General features: G+C 40.0%; 1 protein-coding gene across 2 annotated transcripts in view; it reads right to left on the reverse strand.

The window, feature by feature from the left end:
* Positions 1-10688, reverse strand: part of LOC124111201 (period circadian protein homolog 1-like) — a 46234-nt gene extending 35546 nt beyond the window's left edge. The window contains exons 1-2 of one of the 2 annotated variants that reach the window (XM_046470825.2): positions 10553-10688; positions 5378-5471 (exon numbers count right to left, since the gene is read on the reverse strand). In XM_046470825.2, the coding sequence (XP_046326781.2) occupies positions 5378-5451 (74 nt within the window). In that variant the 5' untranslated portion in view covers positions 5452-5471; positions 10553-10688. Of the gene's footprint in view, positions 1-2264; positions 2501-5377; positions 5472-10552 lie in introns of those variants that run through there. The other variant, XM_046470826.2, reaches the window with a different exon arrangement.
* Positions 10689-18186: the final 7498 nt, after the last annotated feature.

Genomic DNA, 18186 nt, shown 5'->3' on the forward strand with positions numbered 1-18186 from the left:
AAGCTACATTTCAGAGATACAGTTGTATTTGACTTGTCTGGCAACAAACAAACAATAACGTTGTTGGGCAAATTGTGTGAATGGTGGATGCTACCAGTCATGCAGGCCATCATAACTGATTATGAGTTTTCGTTTCATATAACTTTCATGACTATTTTGTTTTTTAAGATTAAATAGAATTGGGTCGCAGGTAATCTAGACGTGTTATTCCCTGGAGTTGTTGATTTGAACCCAGTTTTACAATACAATCTCTTTTGAAAAAAAACCCAAACATTTCTCTTTTCTTTTCTCATTGCACCATTTTAAATCTTGTGTCGTTTATCCAGACTGTCATGCACATGGCTGGGACAATTAAGACCAAGGCCCAACACTACCAAGTATGGTATATAAAAAGAATCAATGTCATCTGACACTTCCCGATTTGTCCGGAAAGTTATCTGATTAGTGACCCTTATCAAGGTGGCCCATCAGGGAGTCCCGTCTGACCTGGATAGCCTTAGTCTCATACCGTATTTGACGTAATAAGCGCCCCGCTCTAATAAGCTCCCACAACAATATTTGCTAATATATTGACTAGTGAACAATCCCAATTAGCACCCCTTCCGATTCCAATTTATTTATTCGCGTATAATACACACCTGTGTGTTGTATGCACCTTTAATTATGGGCGATTAAATTATGGAAAAATATATCTGTCGTAAACATTTCAGGCTGTCAGCATAAACCACGAAATTTAACTCTTGTTTTTTCCACCAAAATAATATTCTTATAAGAGCCCCCATTTCTATTTTTGAGAGATCCCTGGCTGCTTATTACATTGAATACAGTAATCAACTGGTCATTAAATCCATGTTGTGAATTATTTAACATTTTAATTATCTAAATGTGAAAACAGTAAAAAACAGTAGTGAAAAAGCTTGCCAACTATGACATTCCAAAATTGACCTGAAGGCAATGACAATATAACATTGATTCAAAGCATGAGCATGTCATGCCAAACACATTCTGTGGTGAAATATCACACTTCTGCTGTAAAATTACCAAAAACCATGATGATAAGACTATTTAAAAAAAATGTAAATTCCATTTGCTCCTCAAAAATTCATATACAAACATTTATGGTAAGATGTGAACATGGTATGTAGTCATAATACCACAAAAATGTTTAAAAGTGAGAATTATTTCTTTCAAATTTCTTTTTATTGTAGGATTCATCTTTTGTCTGTTTGAATTGCATACAATATTTTGGCATCATTCCATGTGCAAAACTTGATAGAAAATCTTGAAAATCCTGAAAAATAGTTTAAAATTAAAACTAGGCAAATTCCACGATTTATTGTAATTCAGCAGTAAGTCCCAGAGTTCACTGCTTATACTCACTGCTATTTGGCACAATTCATACTTAGAATTACTTTCATCATTGATCAAACAGATCAGTCAGCTAGTCCAAAGCCTGAGTCCAGTAACATTCTGTTTTCCTCAGCTTATGATCCATACATTAACATTAACTCTATTGACAATGATGCATTCATGCAATGAGCGGGCTTGTAGACTCAAACGCTTTTGGCACAAAGTGTATCAATACTTATTTTCTATGTCAAACTACCTATTAATATCAGGATTAAAAAACTTGAATCTCATCTCAACAAACATTATTTATCAAATAACACATTTCTTCACAATTGATCATAACCAATGAATGCATTGTTACAGGTTTTGTTTTTGGCTTAACACCGCATTCAGCATTGTAAAGCTTTATGACGCAGCCTGTAAATAGTTGATTCTAGACCAGACAATCCAGTGATCATTATTGTGAGCTATGACCAATAGTGTCGGGTACGATGAAACAAGATCAAGAACGTCGAGTCTGACCACCCTATCCATTAGGTCGCCTCTTTCAACCAGCATAGGTTGCTGGGTAGGGCTGGGATGAGTCCAAATTTATTACCCGGTTACCTGACCCCCTATTACCTGACCCGTTAATTTCGGTACAAAAATTGTTTAGATATGGTAACAAACAATCAGATTGTACATACACTGAAGTTGACTGAAGCTTTGTCTTTAAAAGTCAGAAGGAATGTGCACATTGTCTTTTGGCCTGACAGATTAACTATGGTAATACGAAAGAATTGGGTGTTCTTAAACTTCTTTTGGCATGACAGATTAACTATGGTAATATGAAAGAATGGGGTGTTCTTCTTTTGAATAGTATATATCACATTTACCATTGCCATGGTTACCGCCATAATCAGTTAAATAAATACCTCATCCTTGGTTCCATGGTTGTTGCAAAAGAAGAGTTTGTTTTAGAAAGTTGTTTCCAGGAGACAAGCCCTTGTTTTTCTCATGCGCTGGATGATCTTGTGTTTGTAAAAAAACAGTTCATCTACATCTCATACTGTGTCGCCCGCTTGACAAAGGTGGGAGATAACACAGAAATAGATATCAATAAACAGTTCTTAAACCAGGAGTGTTGTTGTTAGAGCAGGCCTCAAAGTTGCGACTAAAATGGTCGCCAAGGCAACTTAAATTTCAATTTGTCCACTGTCTAAAATTCAGAGGTAGCCAAATGGCTATTTTGAAAAATATCTTGTGGCGACTAAATTCTATTTCTACACATCTGAAGACACAAAAATATTTAACAGTTGATCTTAGAAATACGCCTGCTAATAATTGTGCTCGCAAAGTTCCTCCTAAAGATGACTATGAATCGAAATAACATAAATATTAATGTAATTAGTACTTTATTTTAGTTGACAATGCTCATTGGATAAGCAAGGATATACCTATATAATCTAGTAACATAAGTTGCTGAGTCACTAGTAACAAAAGTCAAGTACAGTTTCCACTAATATACAATTCCAAGAATAGTGTTATAACTTGTACATATTGAAATAGTTTTTTGATAAAAGATAATTTCAAATGCTTTTGGCTACCTACAATATTGGCTTGACTTCTTGATATTACCCCTGGCTACCTGGCAAAAAAATACTTGTAGCCATATGGCTACTTGGTAAAAATTTAAACTTTGAGGCCTGAAGAGGAGGGTTCAAATGGGTGATGGGCATTAGTCAGCAGCCAGTAAATATAGGGGCTGTCAGGTATTAATTTATTAGCTTGTTAATAATCAATACAATAGAATTGTCAAATATATTTGTGTAAAAGTGAATGAAAGTGTAAGTCTATAAGTGTAAAAAGCTTGGAAAAGTTGCATCATATCCAAATTGCAAAGTAAACGCTGCACTCAGCAAATATTCCAGCTATATGACGGTAGTCTGTATACAATCAGGTCTGGACCAGACAATCCAGTGATCGAAATCATTCGCATTGAATTAAGCAATTGGGATACGATGACATGCATCAACCAAGTCAGCGATCCTGACCACCTGGTCCAATTAGTCACCTCTTACAAGCATAGTTTGCTGAAGATCAATTCTAACCCGGGATCTTCACAGAACTCGTTTTACAAGAACAAGAATCAGACAGAAAATTGGTACGTGACAGTGGCACATGCACTCCTGGGCTAGGAGCCAAGAAGGGAAGTTTCACAGCGTTACCTGGTTGAATATTCGGAGTGAAAACTCCAAGATGTGGAATCTTCGCGGTCGGACAACACCCTCTCCAACAGGTACACACCGGTCATCATCAAGTCTTGGAATGTCACTGACCAAGTTATATTGTAATGACCAACCAAAGTTAGATGGCAAAGTTAAAGTTTCAAAAATATGCTGAAGTTTTGTCCCAGTAAGACAAGTCCAATCAAGTGTGTTTCCTTTCAAAAGGTAACTCCATTGGAAACACACAAACAAGTAAAGAAAAACACAATCTGAGTTGCCATTATGATCAAGGATCGCAAATTGTCACAAATTTCCAGAAGAGCAGTGGGAGAAATCCAATGGTTCAACTCAATATAGGTCCATTAAAAGTCTCAGCTTCTGTCACCAATGTCATCTCCAAACCAGAGTAAGTAAGTTTCCTTCCTGGCAAATGCTTGATAATCGTTAAACTGCTGATTTCGCTGAACCAGGAAATCTTGAGAGCCTTCTTGTGGTACACCTATCGCAGTATACAGGTTTGTGACTGACATGACTGAAGGAAGATAGACTCCAAGGCTCAAAGAATGGACTGAACCCGCCCAAACCCCACAAGGCAACTGGTGCAGGGGCCATCTGACTGGTGCAGTCTCCGTGTATGTCAATATTACAGCTATACCAGGCTTCCATGCCTCGGACAATACACACCAACAACATAATTTCCTGTCAACAACTTCCTTCAACCCTATTGGTAGATTTTCAAGATGTTATCTCCATTGGCTGCAATATGTTGGGTCGGTTTCAAGTTTGTTTGTGAACTGGGGTACAAGTAAACAAACATGGCTTTGTCTTCGACTGACAGAAATATCTGATTGCTGCAAACAGCACAGTTCATGTAAACAGCTTTGTAGAATTTGGACATGTCTGGTTTGCTTTTGAATTTGTGTCATACGTTTCTTGCCGTCTGCTTCCGTACACACCTGAAGGGAGATCCTCAATGCTGATTAACTGAAGAATCTCTACGCCATATATCAACCAAGAGAGATTTCTGGGGGGCAGATGTGACCAATGATGTCATCCTAACTCAATCTAACTGTTCAGGCCCAAAGTCATATCAACCAAAACCTTACAGTATGCAGTCTGAGCCAAAACCTTTTGCCTCTACTCGCTCTACATGGCTCTCAACACCAGTTTCAGTAGATTTGATGTTTTACAGTGGTATTTCAGTGATATCACCGAATATGGACAATATAGCTGATGTGTAGTCCAAACAGAATTTTACTTGACTCTTGGCTTCAGATTAGTGGCTAAAGCTGCAGACATGAGCATGACTAACATGCCTTGACATCAAGTGAGTGAGTGAGCATGGTTTTACGCCGCTTTTAGCAATATTCCAGCAATATCACGGCGTGGGACATCAGAAATGGGCTTCACACATTGTACCCATGTCGGGAATCGAACCCGGGTCTTCGGCGTGACGAGCTAACGCTTTAACCACTAGGCTACACGACCGCCCCACCCTGACATCAATACCCATTCAAATGTGACCTCACCGAAGTATCTGACATGCCATTACGACAACCGCACGTCACCACAGCAACTTGAGGCAACATAAATAAAAAGACTTCAGCAACAATGATTTAAAAAAAAATATGAAATCTCCATAATTCTAGTTAATGTCAATGTTGAAAATCCAAACAGTGTTATCACACTATCAATAATTTTTTTATCTTTTTTTTATGAAGAGTATATGCTGTATCTTATGATGTTTATGCAGATATATTCTGAAAAGCAGTCGAATAGTTTTCCACCCCTAAATGTGCTGCTCAATGGCTGCTACTTACCCTTGTGCCAGGGAGCCATAGTTTGAAGAACTTGGTTTAGATTTGTCTTCAGGTAGTTTGTAACCCCTGTACATAATGGGTCCACGGAAGTAAGCTGGAACCAAAATAATAACTATTACATTTACAATAAGCATAGAAGCCCATGTATTAACATTAAAAACTACCGTATTCGACGTAATAAGCGCCCAGGGCGCTCTCAAAATTAGAAATAGGGGGCTCTTATTAGAATATTATTTTGGTGAAAAAAAGAGATTGAAAGATAAATTTCGTGGTTTATGCTGACAGCCTGAAATGTTTAGGTACGACAGATATATTTTTCCAGAATTTAATTGCCCATAATTAAGGGTGCATATAACACACGAGTGCACATTATACGCGAAAAATATAAGTCTTGTGCACATTGATCAATCAGAAGGGGTGTCAATTGGGATTGTTCACTAGCCAATAATTTAGCAAATAACGCCGTGGGCGCTTATTAGAGCGGGGCGCTTATTACGTTGAATAAGGTATTACATTTACAATAAGCATGGTTTCACATGCAACACAAATGTTCATCCAGTACGCACAAATGTAGAAAATGGATGCAGAAAACAAATATACTGCATCCCGAAGGACGCACAATAATATTCACTGTAGTTACAGTGCATCAAGATCAGTGATTGGTGTCTGTTATTTCATCCAACAATAGCGAGTGAGTTAAAGTTTAACGTCACATCGGCAATATTTCAGCCATATCGTGACGACTATCCATCAATCATGACCACTGTCTCTTGATCCTTGATTCAGTCCGGGCTCTAAAGTAATTATCTAAACATACAGTGCACTTCACCATTACGTTACTTTACAGGACCCTCATATTGCCTGCAAGGACCCTTAAAGTAATTATTGGGGGTCGCCTGGACCCCCAGTTTTGTAAGTCATGGTAAAACCCTGAATAAGTAAACAAAAAATATATTTTGATAGCAAACAGAAAAAAATATTAGATTACAACATGTAAACAAAAAAAACAATATTGCAATAAGTTAACCAAAATATTCCCATAAGTAAACATTATTAGACAACTATTAAATTACAATAAGTAAACAAAAATAATAATTGTAAGTAAACATTAATTAAACAGCAATTATACAATAAATATATGTAGTAAACAAAAAATAATCTGAAAAGCAAACAGCTAGATCTATAAACAAATACAAAACATCATAATATTATTAATAAGCAAACAATAAGGTGAGGTTTAATTAAGAAATAATATTGTGTTGGATTACTGGAGTATGAGTGCTTTGAACCGTGCAAGTTAAACTTGTGTAATACAGTCTTAGTACCTCTGAGGGACCAATTCAAAAGGTCGATGTCTATAAAAAAATGAAGACCTCAGTTTTGAGACATACACACACACCCAATTAAAAAATTATGAAAATGATGAATTTCCAAGTTTAGTCGCCTCTTTTGTCCCACATTATCGTGTTTCCCTGTTTTTTACAGAATGTGTATTAAATGAAGTTTATTTACTAGGTCTTGACAATCATTTGTAGTGTTTTTATGGATCAAATCTGTCATCATATATTATGCACTGCACAAGATGGCGATGATAAAACCCTACCTTGTGGAAAGAACGGATGTACTTAATTGACAACACTAAACATAATATGGATGAAAATAGGATTGGTCTAGTTCAGTTATTACATAAAACATTGAGAAATCAGGTCAGATAGAGTGAGTGAGTGAGTTGGGTTTAACACCGCTTTTAACAGTATTCCAGTTATATCACGGCGTGTCAGCTTAATGTGGGAGGAAAGCCCGAAGTGATGCAGGTCTCAGACGTTTACCACTTCGGTGAAACCCATGAGCACGGGTATGGTGCTGACAAACCTAATCGGGGCGAACCGGGATTCGAAACCCACAATCATAGATTTCTGGCGTACCCAAGGGACGCAACTCTGAACAGCGAATCGCAGCGCCTTAGACAACTGGGCCACCCGTGCCCCCCCTGTCAGATAGAAGGCTTGCGGGGCCATTAACACGCCCACCCGTAAACTTAAGGAATCTAAGATTTTTATCCGACATCAAACTTTTGGTCCCTAACTGGTCTGCTTGTTTCTAGTAATATGACACTACTTTGGACAAGATCACCAACGAATGAGAAGTTGGAAATATCTACTAACCACAAGTTTCTAACCTGCTGACAATTCACTACCATTTAAGATCCTTCTAAATACACATTTTCTTAGAATTGCAGCAAGATCTTTAGTCTGTCTCACAGTTCCTAAACCATATTATTTTCCCTTCCGCCCAGCCCTTACCAAAAAGCTACATGTAAAAAGAAGCAAGTCTAGATTTTTCACCATCTCACTGGGGATCCTTTTCAATTTAAGTACAGGCGCTTGTTTGTGTCAAAATTATACATTTTCAGAGACAAAGCACAGTCTTAGACATTTCTGTGAACTGTACAGGAGCTACCCAAACACTGTTCAGTATTTGCTCACAATATCCTATTCTTATCAGCATGATCAGTGGTGTTGTGGCCTAGATTTAAACTGGGTCAGAGCAGCCCAGTACAGAGATGTTATGATCTATTCACAGTAAACACACAGGCAGCCGGGCATCTACAGATAACACACAATGGCCTGGTTGGAGAACATGGTTGGTTGATTTTTTGTTTAACACCGCACTCAGCAATATTCCAGCTATATGACGGCGGTCTGTTGTTGGTTGGTTTGTTGTTTAACGCCGCACTCAGCAATATTCCAGCTAAATGACGGCGGTCTGTAAATAATCGAGTCTGGACCAGACAATCCAGTGATTAATATCATGAACATCGATCCACGCAATTGGGATAGATGACATGTATCCACCAAGTCAGCGAGCATGACCACCCGATCCCGTTAGTCGCCTTTTACGACAAGCATAGTCGCCTTTCCCACAACCATATTATTTTCCCAAATGTTTTCCAGGTTCAGAATCCCCCATCACACTGGGGCTCCTTTTCATTTTAAATGATATCAAAACTGCCATGCAATCTCAGCCATCTGTAGTACAAGACATTCCAGAATTTTTTATGTTCAGTTTTCAAATTTTGAGTGAGTGAGTGAGCATTGTTTTACGCCGCTTTTAGCAATATTCATGCAATATAATGGAGGGGGACACCCGACATTGTACCCGAGCGTTGACATGAATGGGTGTCGCCATTTTGAAACATGTGCCGTATTTCTCAAGAAAGCTGCTTTCTGATTGGCTTATGTCGGCTTCTTGTCAGTCCATTTATTGGTCAGTCAAAGTTTGTGACGTGAAATGTAATGGGTTGTCCTTGGATCTTGTTTAGCTGTAACTAAGATCGGAGTTCAATGTTTTTTGTTGTCAACTATAGTCTGCCTCCCAGACCACTGAGAATGACTTAATACCGTTTTGTTTGTTCTTTAACATCACACTCAGCAATAGTCCATCCATTAAATGGAGGTCTGTAAATAATCTAGTCTGGACCAGATAATCAAGTGATTGACATCATGAACATTGATTTAGGAAAATGGGATACGATGACATGCATCAACCAAGTCAGGAGGCCTGACCACCTAAAGTATTCTGTCAGTCACCTCTTATGACAAGCATAGTCGCCTCTTACAGCAAGCCTGGATTGCTGAAGACCAACTCCTACAGGATTCATGGATACTAAGTCAAATGAGATTGTATAAGAATTATAATTTTCAGACACTAAGAATTCTGTCAATCCCCAAATAATAAAATGTGGGGAAACATATCTAAAAAGCACAAACCCATGTTCTTACAATTGCAAATACAATAGGTTAAACTGCAAACCCACCAAAACAAGATTAAATAAAACTGCTCACATGGCAACATTCAAAATCCATGCTATCAACCAGGATTGCTTTACAAAAATTTGTTACACAAGACAAAAAGTTTGGACTCAGCCGCAACAGTTTCAAATCCAGCAGAGGCGGAATAGTACTGTGTTCCCAAAGTTAATCTGTTGACACAGGGATGTGGGGATGGGGTGTGTCACGGGGCTCGAACTACATTGATATGACTTCCTTTGAACAGAAGATAATCTGGTACCTAATGCTGATCATTAATATATTCCCCCCCACCCACATCCCAAATAAAATATAAGCATCATACATCATTTTCCTTGCATCCCGTTTCGCATCTTAGCGCAAAGACAGTCATCACTCCCATACTAAAACATAGACTTTTTCAAATTGTCTCATAATGAAACACATGTTTTGCAACAAGTGGATGTTCCCATCAGTGGACAACTTGCATCATGTGCATATTAGTGAGTTCCAACTGGTCCACATCTTACCAGCTGCTTTCTGCAGATCATTGTGAGACAATTACTAGATTACCCATTTCCATGATATGATTTAAATGGTTTCGACAAGTTATGTTTGTGCCTAGCCGTAAGAGAATAATACAGAGCGAGATCATATTTTAACTGACACAAATAACTTAGGACCATTGTCACCACTGTCACTAAACACAAATAACACTGAAAAATACAAAATAGAAACAAAATAAACATATAAGATTATGATATAACAATAATTATAAGTTCCCTTCCTCGCGATCACAAACTGTTATCAAATGCACTCCGTCCCACGGATATAAACGTGTGTGTGTGTATGTATACTTAGATAGTCAAATCAGGTCAAGGATTTCCCACTATACCGTTCTAAAATGGCCGCTTTGAAATAATAACGCGATATAATGGTATTTCCTTCAAAATATCAAAACATCGTACGAACTGCTGCCAGTATGATAAAATATCATCTACTGGGATAAATCAGACGATATACCTATACCAGACGTAGATTACACCATGCCTTCCTTTGTAAAAGCATCCTCGAACAAGTGACGTATTCCCAATACAAATTCTCACCTGCCGACAGATTTGACAATTATGCGATTGTCATGGCCTATCTTAAGTCGAAACATGCCTTTGTAACCCTCCTTTACACACAAATGGTTAAAAGAATCTTCATGCTGCCTCCAAACCAGAAACCGACGGAAGAAATAAATTTCAGTCGCTTAACATATCTGCACGGTTCTGTCAACGTGACTTGTCGCGACATACATTTAACCTCGTCACAAACAAAAATATAATATCGTGAATATGTGACTCAAAAGTAAGTGAAACGGAACAAAAATCAGAATACTTACTTTACATTCAGCAAACATAAAGGGAATATGTTATTTGAACACAACACTCCCCAAACGAAGGTAATTTCACTGTTATAATTCCGTGTGTATCGCGTACGTCGTATCCTGCATTAGGGTCACCATCTTTACATTAACCTTTATGCTAATCGCGGCAAAGTGTTTCCCTTACGACTGCCTAGAAATGTCACACGCACACAGTGTTGATTTGGATCGAAAGGATGCCAAGATCCCAATACTTGTGAAACGTTGTTTGTCTCAGTTTCAACTGATTATGCTTTAAACACAGTTAATATAAAAATGACAAAAGTATTAAAATTGCACGCTATGGAACTGATCGAGTAACAAAATTCGATGACAAACGGAACAAAACATGCATCTGTATTTACTGAAAATATTCGTCTAGGAATCCGATGCGTGATATCTATTATATAAGTCACATACAATACCATCATTGGTGACAAAAATGAACTCGAGAACACCCAGTGGCAAAAGTTGTTATAAAAACGTATATATGTCCCAGTGTTAACAGTTCGGTGCTATAATATAGCATATGTCTGCAAAGAAGCTTCATTGCTGTTTCTCTGTGTGTGACAATGTTTCATGGAGTAGTACATTGTAATTTGTATTGCTAAGCTAAGTGGGATGTTATGCTGGTTTGTAGTACAAAATGAAACGCTATATAAATGTCAACGTTAATGCCACTTTAAATTGATATAAAACCTCTCCGTCGGTACCTGTTTGACCAGACAAACAAAATACAGTCTATGAAATATTTTATGATACAATGCATTTATTTCAACCAACTTTTCTTTCCTTATGCTGTGAAATAGAGCAGGCCGGGCTGGCGTTTTTTATAATCCTGTTGTTTTCTTTTCCTAAAATACATATATTCCCCAGCCGATAGAAACATTTTGCCTTTGTTTAATAGATTTATTTCATTCTGCCGGGGTCGTTTGTGCAGGTGAGGTTGTCCGCTACAGGAACAATCAATTGTGCGTTGTCCACTCAAAGAGCGAGCGAGTATGTATGGTTTTACGCCGTTAATAGCAATATTCCAGCAATATCACGGCGGGGGACGCCAGAAATGGGCTTCACACATTGTACCCATGTCGGGAATCGAAGCCGGGTCTTCGGCGTGACGAGCGAATGCTTTAACCACTAGGCTACCCGACCGCCCCCCTCTCAAAAGAGTTGGGAGGGGTAGAGGTCTAGATCAGTGCCGTAGCCAGTCCCGCGGAAAACCCGGGATCGATTCCCGACATGGATACAATTTGTGAAGCCCATTTCTGGTGTCCCCCGACGTGATATTGCTGGAATATTGCTAAAAGCGGCGTAAAACCAAACTCACTCACACTCACTCACTAGATTTGAGTCAGCTTTAAATACCCCGGACCCGGGGACAAATGTCCCCAGCTCTTAATTACTGGAGGTAAGAGGCGACCGAAATGGGGAACCCGTGAAGATCCGGGTAAGAACTGATCTTCGTTAGAGGCGACTCACGGGATCGGGTGGTCAGAGTCGCTGACTTGGTTGACAGCCGAAAAAGGCGACTAACGGGATCGGGTGGTCAGGCTAGCTGACTTGGTTGATGCATGTCATCGTATCCCAATTGCTTGGATTGATGCTCATGATGTCAATCACTGGATTGTCTGGTCCGGACTCGATTATTTACAGACCGCCGTCATATAGCCAGAATATATCGCTGAGTGCGGCGTTAAACAACAAACAACAACAACGACTTGATTGATGCATATCATCGTATCCCAATTACGTAGATCGGTGCTCATGATATATGTTAAACACTGGATTTGCTCGTCTAGACTCGATTATTTACAGACCGACGTCACGCAGCTGGAATAAATATTGTCTTATGCGTTTAATTTGATACTTTACATTTCCCTTTACCTAGTGGCTTTGTGATAATTGTTCACTGGTTTCCGGTTGGCTAGAAGGTGTCCAAAACAATTAAATGACGGTTGGGGTGATGCTGTACCGTATTTACCCTCATAAACGCCCATATCTTCAGCAAGTTCCCATATTTATAACGCAGGCACGACTTCAAATTGGAACCTGGTGGTAAATATGAAGAGCCGGCTGTAAAAAGAGGTCCCGCGGTACATATGGAGGCCCTGCAGTAACTAGAGACTCGGTGGTACATATGGAGGCCCTGCAGTACCGAGAGATTCGGTGGTACATATGGAGGCCTTGCAGTAAATAGAGACTCGGCGGTACATATGGAGGCATTGCAGTAACAAGAGACTCGGCGGTACATATGAAGGCCCTGCAGTAACTAGAGACTCGGTGGTACATATGGAGGCCTTGCAGTTACTAGAGACTCGGTGGTACATATGGAGGCCCTGCAGTAACTAGAGACTCGGTGGTACATATGGAGGCCGTGCAGTAACTAGAGACTCGGCGGTACACATGGAAGCCCTGCAGTAACCAGAGACTCAGTGGTACATGGTACATATGGAGGCCGTGCAGTAACTAGAGACTCGGTGGTACATATGGAGGCCGTGCAGTAACTAGAGACTGGGTGGTACATATGGAGGCCTTGCAGTAACTAGAGACTCGGTGGTACATATGGAGGCCTTGCAGTAACAAGAGACTCGGTGGTACATATGGAGGCCCTGCAGTTAATAGAGACTCGGTGGTACATATGGAGGCCGTGCAGTAACTAGAGACTCGGCGGTACACATGGAAGCCCTGCAGTAACCAGAGACTCAGTGGTACATGGTACATATGGAGGCCATGCAGTAACTAGAGACTCAGTGGTACATGGTACACATGGAAGCCCTGCAGTAACCAGAGACTCAGTGGTACATGGTACACATGGAAGCCCTGCAGTAACCAGAGACTCAGTGGTACATGGTACATATGGAGGCCGTGCAGTAACTGGAGACTCGGTGGTACATATGGAGGCCTTCCAGTAACTAGAGACTCGGCGGAACATGTGGAGGCCCTGCAGTAACGAGAGACTCGGTGGTACATATGGAGGCCGTGCAGTAACTGGAGACTCGGTGGTACATATTGAGGCCTTGCAGTAACTAGAGTCTGGTTGGTACATATGGAGGCATTGCAGCAACAAGAGACTCGGCGGTACATATGGAGGCCTTGCAGTAACTAGAGACTGGGTGGTACATATGGAGGCATTGCAGTAACAAGAGACTTGGTGGTACATATGGAGGCCCTGCAGTAACTAGAGACTCGGCGGTACATATGGAGGCCTTGCAGTAACTAGAGACTCGGCGGTACATATGGAGGCCTTGCAGTAACTAGAGACTCGGCGGTACATATGGAGGCCTTGCAGTAACTAGAGACTCGGCGGTACATATGGAGGCCTTGCAGTAACTAGAGACTCGGCGGTACATATGGAGGCCCTGCAGTAACAAGAGACTCGGCGGTACATATGGAGGCCTTGCAGTAACTAGAGACTCGGCGGTACATATGGAGGCCTTGCAGTAACTAGAGACTCGGCGGTACATATGGAGGCCTTGCAGTAACTAGAGACTCGGCGGTACATATGGAGGCCCTGCAGTAACAAGAGACTCGGCGGTACATATGGAGGCCTTGCAGTAACCAGAGACTCGGCGGTACATATTGAGGCCTTGCAGTAACTAGAGTCTGGTTGGTACATATGGAGGCATTGCAGCAACAAGAGACTCGGCGGTACATATGGAGGCCTTGCAGTAACTAGAGACTGGGTGGTACATATGGAGGCATTGCAGTAACAAGAGACTTGGTGGTACATATGGAGGCCCTGCAGTAACTAGAGACTCGGCGGTACATATGGAGGCCTTGCAGTAACTAGAGACTGGGTGGTACATATGGAGGCCTTGCAGTAACTAGAGACTCGGCGGTACATATGGAGGCCTTGCAGTAACTAGAGACTCGGCGGTACATATGGAGGCCTTGCAGTAACCAGAGACTCGGCGGTACATATTGAGGCCTTGCAGTAACTAGAGACTCGGCGGTACATATGGAGGCCCTGCAGTAACAAGAGACTCGGCGGTACATATGGAGGCCTTGCAGTAACTAGAGACTCGGCGGTACATATGGAGGCCCTGCAGTAACAAGAGACTCGGCGGTACATATGGAGGCCTTGCAGTAACTAGAGACTCGGCGGTACATATGGAGGCCTTGCAGTAACTAGAGATGGGTGGTACATATGGGGGCCCTGCAGTAACTAGAGACTCCGCGGTACATATGGAGGCCTTGCAGCAACAAGAGACTCGGTGGTACAAATGGAGGCCCTGCAGTAACTAGAGACCTGTCGGCATGTGGAGGCCCATATTTTATAGAATTTGTTTCAAGCTCAATTTGATTTATGTCATGTGCATAAGGTTGCAGAAGACCACGAAACCCGTGACGAGTAGCCTCATATCTAAAGTAACAGGCGCAATGACGCTTCAGACCAGACGCTAGCCTTGCTCCAAGTCTGTACTGAAAGTTACGTCCACTGATGTGCAGTTATTCTATCCCCCTAATAGGCAAGTCTAGATATGTGGACAGTACATGGACTCCAGTCTCTTGTTGCGACAACATGTTATTATTGTTTACATAATCTAAAAATTATGATTTAAACTAATAATTATTACCTTAGAGATGTGTGCAAGTTTTTATCAGACGCTAATATCAGAGGACCGGCCATGATAATAAACATGCAGTGTGTACTAATTCTTACCCATTCATAATCAAATAATCAGATCAAATCAGTAATGAAATTTTCTACCATTGATAGACAAAGACCAAAGACGTACATGTATGTACGCTCGTGATAAGACACACATCTAACTTCTAAGTCCTATATATCATGGATCCGAGTCTGTAGATTGACAATGGTTTCGTGGAAGGAAGCACGCACGGCTGTGGAATAGTAGGCGTTGTGTTGCTGTACTCCTCATCCTACTGAGTATCTATATATTGGGTCAAATACGCACACAGCGCTCCTAAGGCAACGTCTTTATCGATTCTTTCATATCACGTATATGGCTCCATCACATTGTCTCGTGTTAAACCTACGCATGACCACAAGCCGTGTTTACGCGATACATTCAAAGGGAGATAACTGTTATTGCTTTAGAGCAGAAACGGTCGCTTAGCGACTGACCAAGATGAATGACACTGACATTCTGGATTTTGAAATCAACTCTTCCGTTTTCGCAGCGATTTCCAGACGCACTAATATGAAACTATTCCTGTAAAGATATTACTTTTAATGTCAAATTATTATGTCCAGTTAGTATATACTGTTTCTGCTTCATAAAAAACACACACTTGATTTGTTAATTATGAACATTTGTTTTAATTTTTCATCAATGTCTACTGTACTTTTGATATTTTCGTACACAACTGACTTGATAAGAGTATATTTTGTAATATGTCTTGCCTGCTTTTGAAAGCATTAATAAAGCCTTTGTGTTACGCACAATAAATTTAAAGCTTAATGGGTTATCTACAAGTTGACCAATACCTTTTTTTTAATCTGCAGAACATTTAAATGCAGTAGTTGAAAATAACCAAATATCAATATTTTAAAAGCAGACAGTTATTTTCTGCAGACACACACACACACACACACACACACACACACGTGTGCTCTTGGAAGAGCTTGTGGTGACAAATCAGCTGTGACACACCAGGGATGCTGGCAAGAGGACCCCTGCTGACAGTTGCGTACCCTGGCCGCGCCAGAAACCTATGAATGTGGGTTCGAATACCGGTTCGCCCCGATTATGTCAGCACCATACCCGTGCTCGTGGGTTTCACCGAAGTGGTAAACGTCTGAGACGTCACTTCGGGCTTTCCTCCAACATTAAGCTGACACGCCGTGGTATAACTGCAATACTGTTAAAAGCGGCGTTAAACACAACTCACTCACTCACTCACTCACTCACTCACTCAAGTATTGCCTCATAAACTTTACATTTGCATTTATGGCGGGAATATCAGCGATGAGTTCTCACTCAATATCAACAGATATAACGAGCAGAAAAGCAAAATAGTCTTTATTTTTTACGGATTTTCATTTAGTAAAGAATATCGTGTCATTAGGAAATAAGAATTAGAATAGTCCCAACAAAAGTGTGTTTGTTTGATGTTTTAACGCTACAATCTATATGAAGGACCAGACACAGCTGGGATTATTTCATAGTTATATCATGATTGATTTTACATTCTTAAAATTAGACAATGGTATTTCATCACAAAATCTACACTAAATGGATATTATCTAAACATTGATATTGCATCAGTTGTTGAGATTTAATCACCTGCAAAACAAATTTTGAACCAAATCTTTTTACACAGAATTCCCAAGCTAAAGGTTAGTTTTTTTTACCACTGTTGCAGAAATGAATGATGGTTAAATAGACTTAATAAAATTTAACAACAAATCTTTCTTTAAATAAAAAATACCAAAAAAACCCTCGGTATACTCTTTTGCCCCTTAGTTTTATACCAAATGTGGGGGCACGGGTGGCCCAGTCGTCTAAAGCGCCGCGATTCGCTGTGCAGAGTTGCGTCCCTTGGGCAGGCCAGAAACCTATGATTGTGGGTTCGAATCCCGGTTCGCCCCGATTATGTTTCTAGGTTGGTCAGCACCATACCCGTGCTGGTGGGTTTCACCGAACTGGTAAACGTCTAAGACCTGCATCGCTTCGGGCTTTCCTCCCACATTAAGCTGACACGCCGCGATGTAAGTGGAATACTGTTAAAAGCGGCGTTAAACCCAACTCACTCACTCACTATACCAAATGTATAAACGTCCTACATTCTAGAATACGCATCTGCAGTATTGGCTGGTTGGTCTGTAAAATGAACCGTTAGACTAAAAATGAAACAGTTAGAAGCAACAAGGATCGCCACAGATATTTGAAATTATATTTCAAAAGCTGGTTTATTTTATGAAACAGGATGACAACCATAACTTGTATAAGAAGCAGACAGAAACAGATTTGTACATTCTACAAATGTCTTAACAACAATGTTCCAGATTATATTAATATTTAATTCCTTCAATAAAAACATTTTACTTATTATAACCTACGAAACAAATTCATCTCTCAATCTTCAGATTTGGAGTATCTAATCGTCACAGCAAATTCATCACAAATATTTAACAGAAAATACTTAGCATTTTTCTATATGGCGATCCAAACTCAGATGGCAGTGTCAACGACTTCCTTTTAAAGCTAAAGCTTAGTATATTCCGTCAATTAAAATATTAAAATTCATGTTTTTGTGTCAATCATATTTTTTTGAAAATAATACTGTTCATTACATGTATTGATATATCAATAATTTGTATTTTTGAAAAGGAAAGGATCGAGTACTTGGTTGTCAATAAAATATGGTTGATTCCAAACATAAAATTCGACTATTTATCTACATATCGGCAGTGAGGCCATAATATACAGGTATAGGCTTGGTTTCTGGCCTATATTTGACTCATAGACCCTTTTGTTTGGCGTGATGGATCAACTGTAATTTTAGCTATGAATAATAAAAAGATAATGTGAGTTATAAGAAAGTGAATATAATTTACTCAGTGAATGAAGCACAGTTGGGCTCGCCTGTAAATATAGAAAAGTCTCACATGATAATGACAGAAAGACCCGGATGATGACATCAGA

The sequence above is a fragment of the Haliotis rufescens genome, unplaced genomic scaffold (assembly GCF_023055435.1).
Source record: "Haliotis rufescens isolate VD_foot unplaced genomic scaffold, xgHalRufe1.0.p SCAF_13, whole genome shotgun sequence".
NCBI classification, from domain to species: Eukaryota; Metazoa; Mollusca; class Gastropoda; order Lepetellida; family Haliotidae; genus Haliotis; species Haliotis rufescens.